The sequence below is a fragment of the Apteryx mantelli genome, chromosome 3 (assembly GCF_036417845.1).
Source record: "Apteryx mantelli isolate bAptMan1 chromosome 3, bAptMan1.hap1, whole genome shotgun sequence".
Lineage (NCBI taxonomy): Eukaryota > Metazoa > Chordata > Aves > Apterygiformes > Apterygidae > Apteryx > Apteryx mantelli.
In genome coordinates, this window is record NC_089980.1 from 138491422 (window position 1) to 138513669 (window position 22248).

Genomic DNA, 22248 nt, shown 5'->3' on the forward strand with positions numbered 1-22248 from the left:
TTCATACGGATGTTGATATTTCTTACAAATCCAGCCGTTCGCTGCTGTTTGTGCTGCCCGCGGAGGGGTCCTTCCAGAGAAGCACTGTCTGGGAATCCAGGTCCATCCTTCAGGTTTTGGGAGGCCAGTAAATCCCTTCCCTGTTCCTGGAGGGGCCCAAGAGGCGTTGCTGCTTTGAAGGAGGAACGCATGGTCGAAAGGTCCGTTCCCTCCGTGCAGGTTGGGCCTGTCCCCACGGATGCGGTAGAGGTTTGCCGCCAATTTTGGTGCAAAGTCCGTCTTCTTCCTAGCTTCTCCCTGCGTGACAGAGGCGGCCTGCTCCGGCCAGCACCCTGCAGGTTGCTGTTCCCCGCGTGCGCCTCAGCCCCTGGGGCCCCGTTCCCGAGCCTCCGCTGCCTTCGCTGCAGCAGCTCCGTGGCCATGGAAACCACCGCGGCGGAGCGGGGGGATGCGAGGAAGGAGGGAGCAGACAGACCGGGCACGGACGTGCCTGACAAAGGAGGGTTGGTGCCCCCGGCGCCCGACGTCTCCTCCTGGCATGACTGCGGCTGCTCCGGCTGCCTCCGGGTCGCTGCCGTCCCCGAGCGCCCGCGAGCCGAGTCCCCTCCGGGCCACCCCGGAGCAGGCACCAGGGGTTCCGGGCACAGCGGTCTGTCTCAGTGCCGAGCCCCGCGCAGCGTTTCCAAGCCCTCGGCAGGGAAGGGGACACATGTCCTGAGAGCATCCGGGGCCCCCAGCGACTCGGCATCATTCCCCCCCCTCCTCCCCGTGCCCGGCGGCTGGCGGAGAGGCGAGGGGCCGGCCGGCTCCTGGAGCCGGAGAGACGTGCTGGGATCCGTGCCGGCCAGGCTGGCGTGCCTCGGGGTCCCCGGCGTGGCGCGGCCGAGCGTGGCCATGACAGGTAGGGGCTGGCGGCAGGGAGGGTTTAACCCTTCTCCCCCCTTGGCTCGTGCCGGAAATCGGGAAGAACCACGTGCCGGCTGCATGGCTTGGCCTCGCCCATCCTGGCTCCGGTGCCAGGCCACCCTGGGGGGGCAGGATCTGGCCCCGGGCATCGCGGCGACGCTCCGGGCCGGCATTCATCCGGCATTCCCGCTTCCCGGGAGCAGGGCACTGCGAGCCGACGGCCTCCGATCCCCCTGCGCGACGGGACGAGGGTTTCCAACCCCGGGGGATTTGCTGTGTCCAGCTTTGGCTTTAGGCTCTTCCCTTCTGAAGTCTCCACCGCCCGGGGGAATCGGCAGGAGAGACTCACTCCGGAAACGTTTTAATTAAACCGTGATTTCCCTGCGAGGAGGCACCAGCTACTGCCTCATTGGGAAGTGAAAGGTGGCTCCGATGGGGGCTCTGCCGTTCGGGAAGAGGTGCAGTGGGGGCTCACGGAGGGGTGATGTGTGTCTGCCTGGCAGGGTCACGGCTGGGAAAAAGAGGCGGAAGCCATCCAAGAGGGTGGGAAAGGGGGGAAACGGGGTCAGGCCAGGCCTGTTAGCGGCTGCCTGCTTCGCGGCGCAGGTTCAAATCCTGCAGCTGGAGCTTTCCAAGGCGCTGGGGTGCGGTGCTGTGCCGTGGTGCAGTGCGCTGTGCTGTGCCGTGCCGCGCAGTGCAGCGTATTGCTGTGTTATGCTGTCTCGTGCTATGCGGTGCCATGCGGTGCCATGCTGCACAATACAGTGCATTGCTGTGTTGTGTTGTGCGGTGCTGTGCCGCGTGGTGCTGTGCCCTGCCGTGCTGCACAATGCAGCGTATTGCTGTGTTCTGTTGTGCGGTGCCCTGCGGTGCTGCACAGTGCAGCATATTGCTGTCTTGCACGGTGCTGGGCCGGGCCGCACGGTGCAGCGTGTCGCTGTCTTGCACGGTGCTGGGCCGGGCCGCACGGTGCAGCGTATTGCTGTGCCGTGCAGTGCTGCGCCATGCGGTGCCATGCTGTGCTGTGCCGCGCAATGCAGCGTATTGCTGTGCAGTGCAGTGCTGTGCCATGCGGTGCTGTGCCCTGCCGTGCTGCAAGGTGCAGCGTATTGCTGTGTTGAGCCAGGCCGGGTGGTGTGGGGCTGTGCCATGCCACGCCACACCGTGCCGTGCCACACCGTGCCGTGCTGCGCTGCTGGTGTCACTTTGCGCTGCGCCACGCCACGGCGATCCGTCCTGTGCTGGGCTGTGCCGCACGGTGCCGGGCCGTGCTAACCGGAGGCAAGGGAGAGGGGCCGAGCCCTGCGGCCGCCTCCGCGGGGGTTTCTCTCCGTGTTCCCGCTTCGTCCCCTGGGTGGCGGGCTTGCCCGGGGTGCGCGTTTTGGGGTGCGCGTCTGCGGAGCTGGCGCGGCCCTGCACGCGGCGAGCGCCGTGCGGTGCCGTGTGGGAGCGCTGCCGCCGTGACCGGCGGGTGAACGTCGCAGGGTGCGAGGTGCTCGGCGCGCGGTGCGGGGCGCACGGGGCAGGGTGCGGAGCACGGGGTGTGTGGGGTGTGGGGCGCATGGCATGGGGTGCAGGGTGTATCGGGGTGCAGAGCACGTGGCACGGGGCGCAGAGCACAGGGTGCAGGTGCTGGGGTGCAGAGCGCGTAGCACAGTGGGTGGCGTGGGGCGCGGGGTGCACGGCGTGGGGCGCAGGGTGCGTAGCACAGTGGATAGTGTGGGGCGCAGGGTGTGGGGCGCAGGGCGCATGGCACGCGGTGTGTGGTGAGGGGCCCACGAAGCGGGGTGCACGGCGTGGGGTGCAGGGGGAGCCGGGCCCCTCCTGCAGCGTTGTCCCCGCGCCCGGGGCATGTGTGCGGCGCCCGCCGCCGGGGTCCGGCCCGAGCCGAGCCGAGCCGAGGCGTCACCCGAGCGGAGCCGAGCGGAGCCGAGCGGCCTCGGGGCGGCCCGAGCGGAGCCGAGCGGAGCCGAGCGGAGCCGAGCGGCCTCGGGCGGAGCCGAGCGGAGCCGAGCGGCCCCGGGGCGGGGCGGGGCGGGGCGGGCGCTGCGGCCGGGCCGGCGGGAGGAGCCGCCGCCGCGTTGCCGCCCCCGCCCGGCGCGGGGGGCAGAGCCGAGCGGAGCCGAGCGGAGCCGGGCCGGGGCAGCGGCAGCGGCCATGTACGGTGAGTGCCCGCGCCGCGCCGAGCCTCGGCCGGTACTGGTACCGGCACCGTGCACCGTGCGGGGCTGGTGCATGTGGCGCCGGTACCGGAGCCGGCACCGTGCACCGTGCGGGGTCGGTGCATGTGGGGCTGGTACCGGAGCCAGCACCGTGCACCGTGCGGGGCTGGTGCATGTCGGGTCGGTACCGGGGCACCGTGCGGTGCCGCTGCATGTGTGGCCGGTACCGGCGCCGGGCCGGTGCGGTGCAGAAGCCGGTGCCGCAGCCGGTACCGGGGCCCCCTGCAGGACTGGGCTCGGTACCGGGGCCCCGTGCGGAGCCGGGCTGGTGCAGTGCAGAGCCGGTCCTGGGGGGCGGCGCCGGGGCCGGAGCATGTGTGTGCGGGGCCGGTACCGGGGCATCGGGGGGGGGGGGGGGTCGGGCTGGGGCATGTGGGTCCGGTACCGGTGCAGGACCGGCCCCCACGGGCCGTGCGTCCCGTCCCCCCCCCCGGCTCCTGGGGCTCCGGGCACCGGGTCCCCCCCCCCCTCAGTAGGGCCATGCATCCCCCCCCCCGGGGCCGGGGGGACACCGGTGTCCTCCGTGGGGCAGTGACCCCCATCGCCCCCTGCCGCGTCCGTGGGGCGCTGCCCCTTTCCCGGCGACCTTGCTTTGCCCGTTCCCCCCCTCTCCCCATTTTTTGGGGGATCGCCCGCTCGTACAGACCCTATATGGGACCGTGCACCCCCGTATCGCTGGGGCGGCGGGGGGGGGGTCACCCCAATCCCCGGGGTGGGGGCACCCCGGTCCTGGATGGCACCGTGCACCCCGGGGTATTTGGGGGGTGACGGTGACCCCCCGGGGCCGGCGCGTCCCTCCTGCCTAACGGGGAACATCTGGCGGCACAGCTGGCCCCCCCCCCCCAAACACGGCAGGGTCAGCGCGTTGCCATTAAGCCGCTCCGAGCTTTTCCTATTTTTCCGGAAGGGTTGGGGGGCCGGGCGGGTGGCGGGGGATTAAATCCTCCGCGCTCCAGCATCCTTTCCCACGGACGGAGCCCCTCGGAGCTGCCCGCCTGCCCGGGGGGGCGCAGGGAGCCGCCAGGGCGCTCGGGCCGAGCCCGCTTTTCCCAAGGTCCCGGAGGGGCGGGCGCACGGCGGGTTCGGGATTTGGGGAAGCTGGCGGGCAGGGTGCCGGGGGGATGCGGGCTTTGGGAAGGGGGGGGAAAGCGGGGGGGGGGGGGCGAGGGTTTGGGGGGGCGGGGGGGACGCGCCGGCGGGACGCCCCGCTTCCTCCGCTCGCGCCGGTGCCGCCGCCGGCTCCTCCGTGGCCTCTGTTGAGTCATTCCGGGCTCCCAGCTGGTATTTTTCCACCCGCAAAACGAGGGGGGGGGGGACGCTGCCCGCCTGCCCGCAGCAGCTCCCTTCGGACCACCTCCGGGGTCGGAGCATCCTCATCCTGCTCCCGGGATCCGTCCGGTGCCGGCGAGGCTCCTCCGCGGCAGCTCCGGCTGGCTCCTTTCCCATCCGAGTTGCTTCCAGGTTGCCGCTGATTTATTTTTTCTTTTCCCCCCTTATATTTGTCATTTTTTGGCAATTTCTGCCGCCCGCCAGCGGGAATTTGCGGGCAGCTGCCTGCCGTCATCCGAGCTGTCTGCGGCAGCCCGGAGCACGTAACCGTCCTCCTGATCCTCCGCGCGCGGGAGCTGCGGGGGATCCGGCCCCGCTGCCCGTTTGGGAAGGGAAAGGGGGGGGTCTCCCTGCTCCGGTCGCCCCTGGAGCTCGTTCCCTATTGGCAAAGCGCCGAGCCGGCCGTGCCGGGATGAAAGCCGGTTCCCCGGCGGCTGGGAGCTGTAAAGCTCCAGGAGATCCTCGGGATGATAGGCGCGTTAGGCACCCGGGGGATTATCGGGATCTTTTTAATCTCTTTTTTTAACCATCTCCCGGCCTGCGGGAAGGATGAGGCGGCCGACGGGAAGAGGGAAGCGGGGAGCCGCAACAAGCTGCCCGCGGGAACCGGGGAGCCCCCGCGGGAACCGAGCGCCGCCGCCGACCCTCGCCGCTCCGTCGCCGTCTCCGGAAGGGAGGGATTCAGTGCCAAAACCACCCGAAAAGGGGTTTCCGCACGCGTCCTCCCACGCTGCAAGCGGAGCAGGTTCCCTTTTTGCGGCAGCCGGAGCAGGGGGAAACGAGGCTTTTTGGGCCGCGGAGCCGCGGCCGCCCCGTTTTCCGCGCCGCCTCGACGGCGCTCTGCAGGGCAATGCGAAATGCAATTAAGATTTCCGTATTTTTTTTTATTCCCTCTTTCTTTTAGTTTTTTTTTTTTTTTCCCTGCGCTTTTTAACTAAACGATCTGCAAATTAATTCGGCGCCCTCGGAGGAAAAGGGACTGGTGCCGGCGGCTTTCCCGCGCCGCGGCGGCTCGCTGGCGGCTCGGCGTTGCGGCTGCGCCCGGGGCTTTATTCCCAAATTGGGGATTCGGGGCGGCTCGCGCGGTGGCGTTCGGAGCATCCTCCGGGAACAGGGGGGCAATCGGGTGGCACCGGGGCAAAACCCGCGTTTTTGCTGCTGGTTTTTCCGCGCCGTTTTTCCCTCGCCGCTTAAATCGGCGGCAGCGGCGGCTCGGAGGATGCGCCGGAGCGAGGCCTTTCCCGCGGGAGAGCGCTTGGCTTTTTCCCGCGGGGAAAAGCTCCGCCAGCGCCGCTCCTTCCCCTCATTTTATTCCCTTTTTTTATTTTATTTTTTCCCCGGGGCGCCCTGCTCCGTCCCGCCGGAGGCGTCCCCATCGGCTCCGGAGCTCCCGGAGCGCCCTTGGTGGGCTATCAGCTTTAACGAGAGTTTTGCCGAGCTTCAATTAATTAAGATTTATTTGCAATCAGTCGGAGCGCCCCTGTTAAATAAATAAATCCCCGGTGTCGGCTAATAGGGCCGCAAGCTTCCGCGACGCCCCCGCCGCCTCCGTGACTCGGCAGCCGCGCCGGGAGCTCCCTGGATTTATGGAAGCGGCTGCTGCGGGACCTTTTGCGTCGCTTTAGTTTGATTCTTTTGATTCCGGTTTCCCGCGCGGGCGCCGGCCTCGGCCGCCGCGTTTCCTCCGGGCGAGCCGCTCCCCCGGGCTTCCCGCTTTGCCAGACCGAAGCCGTTAGCCTTAATTACGCAATTAGGATCAGCGGGATCCCCGCTGCGTCCGCACTTCGGCTTCGTTCATGCCGGGAGGGAACGTGCACCGCACCTAAAAATACCCCGGAACGGCGTTTCTGGAGCCGGGGCGATCCGCGGCGCGGCTGCGGGAGGTGGAGGGGGGGTCTGGCCGCGGGGTTTCCCGGGGGAAATTCCCGGCGGTTTGGCAGGGAGAGCTCGCGGCGCCGCGAGGCCGGGGCTTGCCGAGGTGGGATAAGGCCCGCGGGCATCCCGGCCGCGGAGCTGGATTTGTTAAGAGGATTCGGGTCATCGGTGCAAACGGACCGCGAGAATTTATTGAGAGGCCGGATTAAAGGTGCTCTGGGAAAAAATAAAAGAGGAAAATCAATCATTTAATTGGAAGGGAAGGGGCTGGGAGGAGGGAGAGCAGCGACCGAGCAGATGTGGAAAAAAATATATATATATGATAAGAGAAAGGAATTAAGGGATGTTGGGAAGGTGGGGAGGGCGCGGGAGGCGACGGACTGGGAGCGTTTCTCTCCGGCGATTCCCGCGCTCGGGTGGGCGACCGGCCGCCGCGATGCCCGAGGCATCCCTAAAAGCGAGGTCCCGGGTGCCGGGAAAGGGCCGAAATCCCGGCGGCAGCGCCTGAACCGCAGGCGCCTCCCGCCGCCGGCGTCTCCGCGCGGGAATCCCGTCCCGGCACCGCCGACCCGTGCCTTGTCTCGCAGGCGTGTGCGGCTGCTGCGGCGCCCTGCGGCCCCGCTACAAGAGGCTGGTGGACAACATCTTCCCCGAGGACCCGGAGGTGAGCGCCGGGATGGGATGCTCTGCTCCGCTTCCGCCGGGATGCTCCGCTCGCCCTCGGCGGCAGCATCCGGCCCTTTCTCCGGAGCCCGACCGCGAGCTGCTCTCTTGCAGGATGGGCTGGTGAAGACCAACATGGAGAAGCTGACCTTTTATGCCCTCTCCGCTCCGGAGAAGCTGGATCGCATCGGCGCCTACCTCTCCGAGCGCCTCATCCGGGACGTGAGCCGGCACCGCTACGGGTAAGGGCTGGCGCTCCGGGGCCGGCGCTCGGCGCCTCTTTCCGCTTGCCGCCTCGTGCTCGCCGGAGGACGAGTCGCGCCGGCGCCGCTTCCAGCATCCTTTCCCGAGAAAAAGCAGCCCGATACTTTTTTTTTAAATTCGTTCCCCGTTCCGGGCCGGTTTTAACCCGGTTTGACGGGTGGGCAGGAGCCTCAGAGATCCAGAAACGCTGCTTATTTTTGCTTCCCGCTGAAATCCCAAGTTACGGTCTCGGTCCGGATGCCCCCCGCCCAGACAGGAGGGACCGCGAGCCTCGTCTCCGCAGTAGGGACGGAGGCACGGGGAATCCCGGCGCGGGGAGCAAACGCCTCTGGCCAAATCTTTGCTCGGCTGGAGCGGCGCCCCGAGCGCGGCAGGAGCCGGTCCGCTTTGATCCGGGATGCTGGGAGAAGGGTAACGCTGGCCCTGGCGCACAAGGATCGCCAGCAGCTCCCGTTGGAGGAACGCCGCTCCTGCGGGAGCTTCCCGCGTCGATGAAAACGCGCTTTGCGGGATGAGAAATCGGCATGGGAAGTGGATTAGCATCCGCGCCGAGCGCCGACTCGCTTGCTCCCCACCTAAAGCACCTTGGTCCCGGCTTTGCACCGCCGTGGTTATTCCCCAGCAGCCTCCCGCCGGGCACATGGAGCAGCCGAACCCTCCAGGAGCAAAACCTTTTCCCTTGCCACCGCCGCCGGATTTCGGTGCGGCTTTTCTGGAGCATCTCGGTCCAGTTCCGCCGCCGGCGTGGTGCACCCCATGCCGGGACGCCGAGCCCGCTCCCTGCAAAACCCAGCGCTCCCCCGGGGGGTGCAAAATCCATCAGGGCAAGGGATGCGCGGGAGCGATGCGAGGTGCTGCCGGCCGCCCCGCTCCGGAGGAGGGATGCCGAGAGCAGCCGCTTCCATCTAAAAAAAACCCCCTCCCCACGTGGGGGCCGTTTCGCGTGCAAACTTCTCCGCTCCGGCTTTGCCCCCGGGGATGAGGCTGGCATTAGCCTGGCTTTGCCGGTGGGAGCCGGGGGGAATGGATGTCGGGATGGTGACTCCCGCTGCGCTCCCCAGGTACGTGTGCATCGCCATGGAGGCGCTGGACCAGCTGCTCATGGCCTGCCACTGCCAGAGCATCAACCTCTTCGTGGAGAGCTTCCTGAAGATGGTGGCCAAGCTGCTGGAGTCGGAGAAGCCCAACCTGCAGATCCTGGGCACCAACTCGGTGAGCGGCCGCGCCGCGCCGGGAGGAGGCCGGCAGCGCCCCGCTCCGACCCCGGGGCTGCAAAAATGCGGGGAGAAGCTGACGGGATGCGAGCTGCTGGTGTCCTTCAGCTGGGAGACACCTGCTCGTCACTGGGCTTTACTGGGGGCGCTGGGTCGCCGACACCCCGGAGCTCGAGCTGTTGAGCATCCGTCCCTGGCGCTTCGTAAGAGCGGATTTAGGAGCCGGTCCTCCTCGGGGCGGGAGGGATGCAGGTGGAGATGCCTGGGAAACGCGGAGACGGCTCAGCCCCCGGATTTGAGGGGTCCAGGGCTGCTCCCAGCCCGCGGGGTTGCAGTTGGCTCCGCCGAAGCGGAGACCTCGCGCTCCCCCTTCTCCTCGTCGCTCCCGATCGAAAGCGCTGACACGCTGCCCATCGGCAAACCTATTAATCCGCAGCCGCCGGGAGAAGCCGGAGCATCGATCGCTCGCTCGGAGCTGGCGGCCGCTGGCAGCAGCCGAACGGGGCGTTTCGGGGCCGGCAGGAGCGGCGCTTCCGAGCCGCGCGGGAGCGAGCGGGATGCAACCCGCGCTCCGAAACCACCCCGTGGGCACGAGGGTGGGAATTCGGGGAAGGCAACGGTCACGGCATCCCTGGGGATGGAGGGAGGTGCAAAGGCTGAGCAGCCTCCCTCCTCCGTGCGGCCGCCGTTGCATTTCCAGCCCGCCGCCGCTCCCGTTTTATTTTTTTCCCTCCCCGGATCGATGCCGAGCTTTAATTTAAGCAGCTCTTCCCCCTCCTTCGCGTTCGCCTTCTGATGTTTTGGTGTCTGCTGTATTTATAGGCGGCTGCGTTATCCCTTCCTTCCCAGCCGTCGTTCCGCGTCGCCGGAGCAGCCGGGCTCCTCGCGGTTCCCCCCTCCCCGCGCATCCCCGGCCGCGGTTCGCCGGCTCCGAGCGTGGGAACCCCGCGTCCCCCTGGCAGAAGGGAGAGCCGGCGCGGGAATAACGCGGCAGACCTTTGGTGGGGTTTCGTGCCGTTGGGCTCTTTATTTTTTTGGCGTTTTTCCTCCTTTTTAAAAGCCCTTTGCACCGGGAGCCCTCGGGGGGAGGTTTGCCCCCGCGGCGGCGGCCCGTTCGGAGCGGGATTTCGCGCGTGGCTTGGCTTTCCGCTGCTGACATTCCACCCCCCCCTTCCCGTCTTTCTTTCTCCGCTGCCAGTTCGTGAAGTTTGCCAACATCGAGGAGGACACGCCGTCGTACCACCGCAGCTACGACTTCTTCGTGTCGCGCTTCAGCGAGATGTGCCACTCCAGCCACGACGACCCGGACGTCCGCACCAAGTGAGCGTGCCGGCGTCTCGGCTCCCGTTCGATGCGCAAGACGTGTGTGACCATAGGGAAACCTCGGAGCCGGTTACTTAAATGCATTTATTTCCTCCGGCGGGAGCGGCGGGCGTTGAGGTTTCAGGGAGTTTTGCTGCGCCGGGAGGTTTTTATCGACGCCTCTCGCAGGCTTCAACCTGCCTTAGGATATTTGATCCGAAGGATGCAAAAGGCGTCTAGGTTTCCCGAGCATCTTGCATCCCCCTGGGTGCACCTCGGCTCTCCAGCTGCTGGGAATTAAGGGGGGGGGGGGACAGCAAAACCCCCTCCCCGTGCATTGCCGTGCCGGAGAGCGGAGACTTTGAGAGCGAATTTGTTCCCCAGGATCCGGATGTCCGGCATCAAGGGCCTGCAAGGCGTGGTGAGGAAGACGGTGAACGACGAGCTCCAAGCCAACATCTGGGACCCGCAGCACATGGACAAAATCGTCCCCTCGCTGCTCTTCAACCTGCAGCACGCGGAGGAGGCCGAAAGGTGGGCGCCCGCCGCGCCGCCGCTGCCGCCGCTCTCCGCTCTCCGCCGGGGTCTTGCGGGGCTCCCGCGCGCCCGCGTCTTGCACCGGGCTGGGAAAAATGAAGCGGCGGCTCGAGCGTGCCGATTGCAAAGGCTCGGAGCCGCCTGCGCGCTCCCGTTCCGCCGGCCGACCCCCCCCCCCCGCCGTGCGAGCGACGCCTGCCGAAACGCCGTTAAATTCAATAAATCGCCGCCCTCTGCTTCCCCGCAGCCGCTCGCCCTCCCCGCTGCAAGCCACGGAGAAGGAGAAGGAGAGTCCCGCGGAGCTGGCGGAGCGCTGCCTGCGCGAGCTGCTGGGCCGGGCCGCCTACGGCAACATCAAGAACGCCATCAAGCCCGTCCTCATGTGAGTCCCGCTCCCCGCGTTCTGGGTGTGGGGGAAACTGAGGCACGGGGGAAACGGGCAGCCGGCGGCTCCGGGCCATCTCCGGCGGGTTTTGGGGTTCGGGGCACCTGCGCTCACCGTCCCCCCCCCTTGGTTTCCGTCTCTCTCCAGCCACCTGGATAACCACTCGCTGTGGGAGCCCAAGACCTTCGCCATCCGCTGCTTCAAGATCATCATGTACTCGATCCAGGTGGGTCGCGGGCGCTCGCAGCGGGCTGGACCCCCCCCCCCCCCAGCGCCCCCCAACCCCAACCTGCCCCCCAAACCCTGCCCTCAGCAGCCCCCCAACCTGCCCCAAACGCCTCGGGGAAACCCTGGCCCGAAGCAGATCCCTTCGCCCCGACGTCCTCCGGGATTAACCGTAGATCCGAGCAGCCCTTTAGGGTGGTTTCTTCCCCCCGCGCGAACGATGCCGCTGTCTCCGTCGGCACCCGGGAGGAGCAGGCGGGTGGGATGCGCGGCCCGGCGCCCGCCCCGACGCCCGCGCTCTCCCTCCAGCCGCAGCACTCGCACCTGGTGATCCAGCAGCTCCTGGGCCACCTGGACGCCAACAGCAAGAGCGCGGCCACGGTGCGCGCCGGCATCGTGGAGGTGCTCTCCGAGGCGGCCGTGATCGCCGCCTCCGGATCCGTGGGTAAGCGGCCGACGCTTCCGACGACGGCCCGGGTCTTCCCGGCGCTGCTCGGCACTAAGGTCGCTTGCGTCCCGCCGGCGCAGGCCCCACGGTGCTGGAGGTGTTCAACACCCTGCTGCGGCAGCTGCGGCTCAGCATCGACTACGCCCTCACCGGCAGCTACGACGGCGCCGGCAGCGTCGGCACCAAGATCATCAAGGAGCACGAGGAGAGGATGTTCCAGGAGGCCGTCATCAAGACCATAGGTGGGACGCTCCCGCTTACGCCGCGGGAAACGCCGCGTTTCTGCCGGAGAACCGCAGCCCTGGGGGGAAAGGGGAGGAGGAGGAGGAGGAGGAGGAGGAGAGGGCAGGCGGGAGCAGAGCCCGCGGCGACGACGGGGAATGTGCCGTCCCCCGAAAAGCAGGGCACGGAGCACGGGCATCCCGAGGATTTTGGTGCGGGGGGGGGGGGGGTGGGGAAGAGGCGTTTTGCAGGGCCGGGTTTTCCCAGGGCTTTGCACCGCCCCGACGGAAAGGGCGAGGGGCGCGGGAAGCCGGCGCCGGCTGCGCCCCGCACGCTGCCCGCGCGCTCTCCTGCCCGCAGGGTCCTTCGCCAGCACGCTGCCCACCTACCAGCGCTCCGAGGTGATGCTCTTCATCATGAGCAAGGTGCCGCTGCCCTCCCTGCACCAGGCCGTCGAGGCCGGCAAAGCCGGGTGAGGACGGATGCTTTTCCCTCCCTTCCTCTTCCTCCCCTCCGCCCTGCTTCCCCCCGAAGGCTTGGGACGCGCGGAGCGGGCTGGCTTGTGCCCGGCGAGGATGGGACGATCCCGCCGGAGCCTGGTGGTGGTGCTTCGAGGTCAGGGTAGGAGGCGGGTGCGTTTTTGGGCAGGCTGAGTATCGGAAGCTTCCCCTGGAGACTAAGGGAAGGGGAGCGAGGCCGCATCCTGACTTAAAACGCTTCGCTCTCCGGTGGCCCCTTGAAACGCTGGAGCATCGCCGGGAGAAGGGCGATAGGGGCAGCGACGTTGCAGGAGACTCCGCCGCTCCGGTTTGGGGGGGGGCCCGGCGAGAGATTTGGCTGCCCGGAGCTCGGTCCCGGGGCTTCGCCCAAAATTAGTAGGGAAGAAGGAATAAAAACCGGGGGAGCCCTGCGAGGGAGGACCGGCCGCTCCCGGCACTGCCTCTGAGCCTCCTCGAAGCTTTTGTCGGCGCCGAGTGGGAGCCGGCATTTGGAGCTGGAGGAAGGGCAGGAAAACACCCAAACGGCATAATTGCCGGAGAAGTGTGGGAGCAGCATATGAGAGCGCTATTTGGAGCGAGGGTAACGGCGCTGAGACGCGGAGGTAAAGCCGCAAACAGATCGGCGTGCTATATTTATCTCCGGAGCGCGGTCAGGCTGTTCCCACTTGTCGGTGACAGGAGAGAGACTTTGCCGGCTGCCGGGAGAGGCGCCGCGAGCCAGCAGCCATCCCTGGCGCCCGCTCTGCCTCGCGCTCCCGCTGGGGTAATTCCCTGGATTTGCTCCCGCGAACCTTCTCCGTGTCAGGCTGGACGTGCCGGGCTGCTTTTCGGTTTATCCGCTCGCGAGCTTGCTCCAGGAGAGTTTTTAAATCCTAGCTGAGACCGTGTGCGGGATGGAAGGAGGGTTGATGTGTCTTCACCCAGGTTTTACCCTTCGTTTCTTCTCTCCCCGGCAGCGAGAACCGGAATCGGCTGACGCAGATAATGCTCCTGAAGTCCCTCCTCCAGGTACGGACGCGCCGCCGTCCCTGCATCCAGCGACCCTGAACCACTTGGTCTTCTCTGCCTGCGTTTCTCGGTGTGTTTTAACCACCCCCCCCCCGGGTGGCACTGTCGTGTTGTCCCCCTTCCCCCTCGATGCTGCAGGTCTCCTTGGGCTTCCAGTGCAGCAACATGCTCACAGCGCTTCCCAGCTCCTTCCTGGACAGGCTGCTCTCCGCTGCCCTCATGGAGGATGCCGAGATCCGCCTCTTCGTCCTCGAGATCCTCATCAGCTTCATCGACCGCCACGGGAACCGCCACAAGTTCTCCGCCATCAGGTATCTCCCAGCGTCTCGAGCGTCGCCTCCTCGCTGGCTTCGTTGGCCGTATCGCGTCCCCGCGGGCCGTCCCGTCGGGTGCTGGCGCTGCCGGCGCTGGCTTTAGCTAGCCGTGCTCTGGAGAGGAACAAAGTTGGATCCTAAGGCCACTGTAACCCCAGATGAAGATATCTCCGTGGGGTTTGATGCGCTCCTGCTAATCCGTTTTGCATGTGCATTTTTGCTGTCAACTTGGCTTAGTACTTCCGAGTGCCACCGATGTGAAGTCCTCTGGTGACTTGGCTTGGTACTCCTGGACGTCCGAATTGCTCAGCTGGGTTTTAAAACCCACCGCTGGCTTCCCGCCTCGGTTTCTCCTAGACAGCTTCTTCCCCGGCAGCAGATCTGGAGGCATGTGGGGAGCCCGCGTCCTCCCTCCGCCAGTCTCCGAGCTTCCCTTGGCCTTTCCTTGCAGCACCATCAGCGACATCTCCGTGCTGAAGCTGAAAGTGGACAAGTGCTCGCGCCAAGACACCGTCTTCATGAAGAAGGTAGCGCTGGGGCCTGGGGTCGAGCTGTCCTCACGCCGACTGGTGGGAGTCTCCTGCGGTGCTCGGAGCGGGCGCTCACGAGGTGACCCCCTACTCCCCGTGCCCGCAGCACGCCCAGCAGCTCTACCGCCACATCTACCTGACCTGCAAGGAGGAGAGCAACGTGCAGGCTCACTACGAGGCGCTCTACAGCATGCTGGTGCTCATCAGCATCGAGCTGGCTAACGAGGAGGTCGTGGTGGACCTCATCCGCCTGGTGCTGGCGGTGCAGGTAGGCTCGTGGCGGAGCCCGGCTGAGCGCCATGGGGCGCGTGGACCGTGGCCGGGGCAGGGTCTCCCGTGGGAGCTCGTGGAGGGCATTAACGAAGCAGGCTTGGAGGTTTGCCTTGTGGTGGCCAAGGGCTGGAGGTGGCCTTGTGGTGGGATGCTGGCCAGAGATAGCAGCCTGCAACAAGGGGCTGAGCCAGTTCTGGAATCCCATTGGGGATTTTATGCCAGTTTTGGAGTCTGGACCTCTGAAACGTGGTGGGACCTTCCCGGCGCCTTGGCCATTCCCACCCTATGGGGTCTGTGTCTCCTCTGCAGGAGATCGCCCAGATCAACGAGGACAACCTGCCGGCGTACAACCGCTGCGCGCTCTACGCCCTCGGCGCAGCCTACCTGAACCTCATCAGCCAGCTCACCACCGTGCCCACCTTCTGCCAGCACATCCACGAGGTGCGCGGGCCGAGCGAGGGCACGGGGATGGGGATGGAGCTGTGTCCGGGGCCACTCCGGGCTGCTCCAGCCAGCCACGGGGGATGAACTCGGCTCCCCGCTTCCTTTTCGCAGGTCATCCAGATGCGGCAGAAGGAGGCTCCGTATCTGCTCCCCGAGGACGTGTTTGTGGAGAGACCCAGGTAGGAGGCTCCGCTGGAAAACGCCTTCTCCTGCCGGCCGGTCCCAAGGGATCGGCAGCCCCGAGAGCGCGGGCACTGTCGGGATTAGCAGCCCTTAGCGTGCCCGCGGTTGCCTCCCCTCCCGTTTGGGAACGATGCTCGGCATGGTCGAGCGCAGGGTCGACCCAGCTCCATCGCGATGAGTCGGGGCCGATTGAGGGCTTTTCGGGTTCTCTCTGGTTTTGTGCCGATGGGCGCAGAAATAACCCGGCGAAGCCGTGCCAGCCCCCCGTTCCTGCCCCCAAAGGAGCTGGCCGGCACCCCGGCGCGGTTTCGGGAGCGGTGCCACCATCTCCGCTGGGTTTCCCCCTTCCCCGTAGGCTGAGCAGGAGCCTGGACCGCCTGGGCCCCGAGGTCTTCTTCCGGCAGAGCAAGATCAGCGAGGTGCTGGGAGGCAGCGGCTACAACTCGGACCGGCTCAGCACGCCCTACGTCCCCCAGCTGACGGGTACGTGCCTCCCCGGGGCGTCGCGCGGAGCCCCGGCGCTGAGCCGTCCTCCGGGCCGGCCCCGCGCTCAGCGCCCTGCGCCTCGCTCCGCAGACGAGGATCGCCTGTCCAAGAGGAAGAGCATCGGCGAGACCATTTCCCTGCAGGTCGAGGTGGAGTCGAGGAACAGTCCCGAGCGAGAGGAGGTACCGCGGCGCGCCGGGGGCGGCAGCGTCCCCTCGGCACCGCGCGCTTTCTACGGCTTTCTGCACGCTTAAGCCCTCTCTAATTTTCCCCCTGGCTGCACGAACGAGCCCCCGATACCCCTGTCCGTGTCCGAGCTGGTCCTGGCGCAGGAGGAAGGGTCTCACGCCGCCGCTTGCGTGACGAATCTTTATTTTCCCTGTGCCTGTTTTGTACTTTGGAGCATAATCCAGGGTAATCCAGCCTGGAAAACCACTTGGGCAGAGCCCAGGTTGCCGGGAAAGGTGTCCTTGCTCCTCAAGGATGGGTAGGAACACGGCGCCGGGCGCTGCTCCAGGACGAGCCGAGGTCCCCGTGACCCTCGGTCCCCGCCATGCCTTCAGCCTCGGCTGCTTTCCTCCTCTTCCTCCAGAGAGCCCCGGCGGAGGAGATCACCTACGAGACGCTGAAGAAGGCGATAGGTAAGCGGCGGCGGTGGGTGCCGGCGGCGGGTGCCGGCCGTTGCGCCCCGGGCGCCTTCCTCCCGGGCCATCCCGGGCCGAGGGCACCGGGAAGGAGCTGCCACCGGTGCGCTTCAGCAGACAGCGTGGCCGTGGAGGAGCAGGAGCGGGAGCGGAGGCGGCAGGTGGTGGAGAAGTTTCAGAAAGCCCCTTTCGAGGAGATCGCCGCCCACTGCGGCGCCCGGGTGAGTCGGGGCCGCCGCCGCCGCCGCGGCGTCGCCCCTCGCGTCCCCGTCCCCGTCCCCACCGCCGCGCGCCCCGTGCTCCGGCTGCGGGTTTCGCCTCCGCGCCACGGCCGCCCTCCCTCTCTTGCAGGCGACGCTGCTGCAAAGCAAGCTCAACCAGATCTTCGAGATCACCATACGGTGAGCTGGGGCGCCCGGGGTCCAGCGCGGCTCCCCGGCTCCGTCCCCCCCCCCGAGACCCGCGAGCGCCTTGCCCGCGTTGGGTTTTGCGCCCGCGCAAAACGCCTCCTTCCCTCCCCGCCGCATCCAGGCCGCCGCCGAGCCCCTCCGGCACCATCACGGCCGCCTACGGCCAGCCCCAGAACCACTCCATCCCGGTGTACGAGATGAAGTTCCCGGATCTCTGCGTGTACTGAGGATGCCCGCGCTGGAGGATGCTGCTGCCGCCGCGGTGGAATGCTGGAGGATACCGCCACCACGGCAGCGGGATGCCGGAGGATGCTGCTGCTGCGGCGGTGGGATGCTGGAGGATGCTGATGCCGGAGGATGCCGCCGCGCCGCCCGTCCTGAAACACCCGCCGCGGGAGAGCCCGCATCCTTGTGAGCCTGCCGGCAGCGGCGCGGCGCCGGTCCCACCGGGCATCACCGCGTTATCCCCCTTTTTGCCCCGTTTTGGGGTTGGGATAGGATAACGCTGCACAGGGACCCGGGGGTGCCGCGGCCGCCGCTCACTTCCCATTAGGCGCAGGCAGCGGGGACTTCCCGCAGGGATGCGTTGGGATTCGCTTCCTTCCGCAAGTGGCTCAAAAGGGTTTTTTGCTTATTCTGCTTAGAAAACCAACCAAAAACGCGTCCCCGCGCGGTGGTGGAAGCGCTGCTGCGGGGCGGCGCGGGGGAGCTGCCCTTTGCGCCCCCGCGGCGAAGGAGAGGTGGCGGTAAAACCGCGGGAGTTTGGCTTCCCCCGGCTTTACGCGAAACCGGGATGCACCAGCCCATCGGAGCAAACCGCGAGCTGGAAGGAGCAGGAAGGGGCAGGAAAAGGAGGCTCCGGCTGGAAACCGGCTCGGGTCTCCGGCTCTCCGCAGTCCCCCCCATCTCACCCTTTTCCTCGGGGTCCCCTCGTGTCCCAAGGTCGGGGGGCTGGGGAAGTTTTGGGGCTGCGTTCCCAGCTCGGCGCCGTGCCCGCTGCCCCCCTCCATCCGCCCTGCCCGGCCCCTCTTCCCGCTGCCGGAGCCGGCGCCGGTTTTGTGCTCTGCATCGGATGTTCTGGGGACCCAAGCGCCACCTGTAAATGCCACCGTGTGAGTGACCCCTTTGTACATCACATTTAGTTTAGATACGCGTGGATGTATATATTATAAAGTATATTTGTACGAAGCCGGGTGTTTCGGGGCCCCGTTCCGGGGCGCGGCGGCGGCGGCGGCGCGGAGCCGGGGGTTATTCCCAAACGCACCATCTTTCTGCCCTTTCCAAATAAATGTCGATGTCGCCACGCTAGCGGCTCTGGTCTGTCTGCGCCCGCGCGGCACTGGCATGGGGGGACATTCCCGTCATTCCCGTCGCGGGAAACGGCCCGGGAAATGCCATCCCTGCGTTTGCTTCCGCAAATACGCGGCGGTGGCCGGTGGCTCTGCACCCGGCTGGCCAAAAACGGGCTAGAAAACGCCCGTTTGGGTATTCGGGGTGCCAAAATGCGCGTGCGTGCCACGGCCGTGCACGGGCTGCAGCAGCGCTCGGCTCCTCGCTCTGCTTCGCGTAGGGCAACTTTTTTTAGGGCAACTTGAACTAGTCGCCCAAGGTTCGGTCTCCGCGTGGAGCCGGCTTTGCCCTTGGGCTGCTGGTGGTGAGTTTATCGGTGTGGATATAATCCGAGCGGCGGAGCGGGTCGGAAACGGCCTCCGCGAGCTGCCGGCGTGCGACGCCCTGGGGCGACCGCCTCGTTTCACCTCCGCTGCTTGCAAAACTGCCCCTTCTCTCCCTCCCGCCCCCCCAAATTTCCAGGTGCCTTTCCCAGTCCTGGCTCTCTGCCCCCCCACCTTGCAGCATTTCCCTTTCCCGTTGGTTTTTCTCACCCCTGGGCCGCACGAGCCCTTTTGCAAAAGCCGGCGGACGGTGCCGGACGGACCCAGAGACAGCGCGGAGAGCAAGCGAGCTTGCAAGAAAGAAATAAATAATAAAAAAAGTATGTTTAGAATTTTTTTTAATCCGTCATTTACAGTATTGTACAGCTCGGTGGAAATACGAAAATAACCCCGCGTGCTCCGAAGCGGTGGCCGGTTCCCGCGAGCGCCCGGCCGCCGGAGCGAGGTTTCCTCCCAACCCCGGCGCCGGGAGGCAAAACCGCTTCGGAGCCGTAAGCCGGAGCAGCGACGCGGTGAGCGAATTCTGCGGTTTCGGGGTCTAGGGGGGACGCATGCCAGCGGGATACTACAGCTACGCCGGGCCGCGGCGGGCGGGAGCCGCCCCTCCGCCTCCGCCCCTTTACTGGCCCTTTTTGTAGGCGTTTTTGACGATGGCGTTTTTAAAAAGAGTCACTAGCGGGGTCTGGCCGTGCTCCGAGGTCATGAAGCCCCCATAGCGCTTGTCCTTGAGGGGCGCCCGCCAGCCGGAGGGATGCGGCCGGTCCTTCCTCTCCGCCTCGCCTTCCTCCTCCTCCTCCTCCTCCTCCTCCGGGAGCATCCCGCCGCCGCCGGCCGGCAGCTCCCGCCTGAACTCCAGCGGGAAGCTCTCGGAGGACTCCTCCTCCACGCCGTTGGGGTAGACCTTGACAGGTCTCCTCTTGCGGCCCACCGGCTTTCCCCAGCGGAAGTGCTCCATGGAGTAGGAGCGCTTGCTCTCCTCCCGCTCCGGGCCGCCTCCCTCCTCTTCCTCGCCGCCGCCGCCGCCGGGAGGTGATGCCGGGAGTGCGAGCTCTTCCCGCTTGCGCCCGCCGCCGCCGCTGCTGCTGTTCCTGCGGCCGAACTTGTTCCAGCGGAAGTGGCTCATGACGTACTTGCGGACGCTCTCGGAGAGCGGCTGCAGGTGCCCGTTGCCCGGGTACATGGGCGCCTCGGCCGACAGGTCCGCGCGGCACGCCTTGGCGCACACCTGCCCGGGCGAGACGGGGGAAGGCTGCGGCCGGGCGCCCGCGGGCTCGCCGGGGGGCCGGCGCCGCATCGCTGCGCGAGACGGAACGGCGGCACGTGCGCCCAGGTGCTGCGACTCAATTGCACGTGCATCCAGGAGTTGCAACTCAATTGCACGTGCATCCAGGAGTTGCAGCTCAATTGCACGTGTGCCCGGGAGCTGCGACTCAATTGCACGTGCATCCAGGAGTTGCAACTCAATTGCACGTGCATCCAGGAGTTGCAGCTCAATTGCACGTGCATCCAGGAGCTGCAACTCAATTGCACGTGCATCCAGGAGCTGCAATTCAATTGCACGTGCACCCAGGAATTGCAACTCAATTGCACGTGCGCCTGGGAGCTGCGACTCAATTGCATGTGCATCCAGGAGCTGCAACTCAATTGCATGCACCATGAAGGCATCTGGCCCCAACCCTCCCTGAGCAGGGGCATGATGTAGCCCCAGCACCCTCAGGGGTGCTTTGGGTGGGTTTGCGGAGATGCTAAACCAGAGGTTGCAGAGGTGCCAAACCATGGGTGGGTTTGCAGAGATGCCAAACTGGGGCTGGGGGCTGCAGAGATGCCAAATCAGCCCTGTGTGGCTGCAAAGGGGGGGGGGGACCCGCCGGGGCGCAGGTACCCGGGGACGCTGGGGGAGTCGCGTCCTTGGAGCAACCCCCGCTTAGCCGGGTCCTTGTTGCAAACGCAGCCCCTGCAGAGGGGCAGCCCGTCAGCGGCGAGAGCGGGCGGCCCTGCACGAGCACCCTCCGGCACAGGGCGAAGGCGATACCCGCACCGGGGCTTTGCACCGCGCGGGAGCGATGCTGGTCCCCCCCACCCCCCCCCGGCCCTTGCACTTACCAAAACGCCGGCCTCGGTGGCGAGGTCCTGGCATTTGGGGGTCTCCCAGCAGGGCCCGCGGGCGGCGGCGGGGTGGCCCAGCAGCAGCCCCAGCAGCACGGGCAGGCTCCAGAGCGGGCTCGGCATCCTGGCGCGCGGCGCGCGGCCTGCGGAGACAGCGCAGCGGCCGTTGCAAACGAACCGTTGCAAAAAAACCCTCCTTTTCCCGCCGGTCGGCCATGGGATTTTTTTTCCGTGCTTCCTTTGATACGCTTTTCCCAAAGTTTCCCCCTCCCTCCCCCATGCCTTTTCCCCGAGGACCTAAAAGCTCGTTGCAACGTGGGTCTCCCACCTATGCTCAAGGAGCACGAGGGTGATTTTGCAGGAGATGCCAATGCATAGAGGAGCGAATCTACACCCAGAGCAGGCGGCAGCGGGCTCCGTCCCGCCGCTCCGCGACCGGTGAAAAGCCGGCAGTGCAAACCCTGCCTCCTTCTCCTCCTTCCCCAGTTAAAAAAGCATCTCTCCGGAGCCCGGCTCTCGCGCCGTGTCTGTCACCGGCGCCGCAACCCGCCTTTGCGGGTGACAACCGCTGCCTGCGAGGATGGCGATCGTCTCCCGAGAGCCGCGGCGGGATGAGTTACGTCGCTGCTGGAAAGCGCTCCCGGGCTGGCTTCGGGGGTCGGCGCCTCGCAGCCTGCTTGCTGCCTGCGAGCCGATTCCTGCGCCCAACCTGCTCTGCCTCCCTCCCCGGAGCGGGATATCATCTGCCCCGCGAAGCCCCTCGGACGGCTGCGAAACTCCTGCCTGCTGGGAGACGCAGCTGCAAACGGTCGTATCAAGGTAGGATTTAAACAGCATTAAATGAAAGGGCAGATATTAGCATTTTATATTAAATCGTGCAAAAGGTTCCAAAGGCGGCTGAAGATCCAGAAACCGGCAAGTCTGGGGTGAGCTCCCAGATGCCCCCCTGGACCTGCTCTCCGGAGACCCAGGGAACGGGAAAGCTATGGACTCTCCTTTTGGGGAAGCCGCCAGAAATAAATACACTAACGCCGATGATGCGAGTAACTGCTCAGGTGTTTTTCTTTTTGCAAAAAAAAAAAGAAGATAATAACTCTTTCCCGACCAGTTGCATTTAACTCGCTGCAAGAGGAGGAAAAAAAAACCAACAAACCAAACCCCGTCCCACATGCCAAAAATAAAGGCACATCTCGTTTTGGCCCAGAGCGTGTGCCCCGAGGGAGGAGTGCCGTTCCCGGTCCCCGGGGCCGTGAAACCTTGGCGCACGGCAGGGCAAACAGCAGCCCTGAACGGAGGCGCGCGGGAAGCCAGGGCAGGGATATCGCAGCGGTTCGGGCTGAGGGAAGAGCGTGTTTTACTGCCTCCCTGTCGCTCTCTCGGCTCGCTGCCTGCCGGCGATCCGCCTCGGCGCCGAACAGCCGGCGACAGCGCGGGAGGCAGCAGCGACGAGCGCGCCGGGACCGTCGGCAGCTTTTCCTTCGCCGGCCGTCGAGCCCTTTGCCCGTTTTTTTCAGGGTTTTCGGAGCCGGGGCGCTTACCTGCGGCTGCGCGGCGGGAGCCTGCCTTCCTCCGCCTCTCCTCTTCCTCCCGCGCTCCCCGCGAGCGTCTGCGACTTGGCCGCAGCCCCCCGGCGCTTTTTATACCACGCGCCGGGGCTCGGAGCGGGGCGTAACGTCCGCGGCGGTTTTCCGGGCAGACCTTTGGAAGCGGCGCTGGAAAGGGGCCGGGGGGCAGGAGGAGGAGGAGGAGGAGGAGGAGGAGGGGGGCGACGAGCGGCGATGTTCCGGGCAGGGAAACAAAAGACGAGCGGCCGGCCGCCGTGTCCGGCCCTGCGGCGCGCGCCGGGGATTATCGGCTCCCCGCGAGCCGGGCCAAGCTTTCCTGCTAATTGCGTTTGCAGCTCGGCACCGGGCGGGTGGGAAAAGTCCTTTGGTTTTGGGGGGGGGGGGGGGGGGATTAAGCCGGCCGCAAAGGCGGCAGCGTGGGAGCGGGCTGCTGCTTCCCGGCGTGCCGGCCGGGAGCCGTCGTCACCGCTCGGGCTGGGGCGCGGGAGGGTCGCCTGCTCCAGCGGGTGCTGCGGATTTT

General features: G+C 66.6%; 2 protein-coding genes across 7 annotated transcripts; one reads left to right on the forward strand and one right to left on the reverse strand.

Annotated features, from left to right (window-relative positions):
- The first annotated feature begins 862 nt into the window (after nucleotides 1-862).
- Nucleotides 863-17327, forward strand: EFR3B (EFR3 homolog B). 6 transcript variants are annotated; one of them, XR_010883919.1, is made up of 23 exons: nucleotides 3035-3070; nucleotides 6920-6996; nucleotides 7110-7237; nucleotides 8321-8471; nucleotides 9672-9793; nucleotides 10160-10309; nucleotides 10560-10694; nucleotides 10845-10923; nucleotides 11232-11367; nucleotides 11451-11612; nucleotides 11953-12064; nucleotides 13049-13100; nucleotides 13239-13411; nucleotides 13866-13941; nucleotides 14051-14212; nucleotides 14527-14658; nucleotides 14773-14840; nucleotides 15200-15512; nucleotides 15923-15971; nucleotides 16092-16195; nucleotides 16326-16375; nucleotides 16506-16795; nucleotides 17029-17327. XR_010883919.1 is itself a non-coding variant. In XM_067294873.1 (23 exons), exons 1-23 carry the CDS (start codon nucleotides 3064-3066, stop codon nucleotides 16609-16611), a joined length of 2454 nt encoding a protein of 817 aa, XP_067150974.1. In that variant the 5' UTR covers nucleotides 3035-3063; the 3' UTR covers nucleotides 16612-17327. The 6 variants fall into 6 exon arrangements, 5 of the variants coding, with proteins under 5 accessions (XP_067150972.1, XP_067150974.1, XP_067150975.1 ...); XM_067294873.1 differs by having other exon boundaries at nucleotides 15200-15327; nucleotides 15421-15512; nucleotides 16089-16195; nucleotides 16506-17327; XM_067294874.1 differs by having other exon boundaries at nucleotides 15200-15327; nucleotides 15421-15512; nucleotides 16506-17327.
- A 1065-nt stretch (nucleotides 17328-18392) lies between these two features.
- POMC (proopiomelanocortin) lies at nucleotides 18393-21849 on the reverse strand. The gene is made up of 3 exons (XM_067294876.1): nucleotides 21702-21849; nucleotides 20161-20306; nucleotides 18393-19282 (listed from the first exon to the last, which is right to left on the reverse strand). Exons 2-3 carry the CDS (start codon nucleotides 20284-20286, stop codon nucleotides 18677-18679), a joined length of 732 nt encoding a protein of 243 aa, XP_067150977.1. The 5' UTR covers nucleotides 20287-20306; nucleotides 21702-21849; the 3' UTR covers nucleotides 18393-18676.
- Nucleotides 21850-22248: the final 399 nt, after the last annotated feature.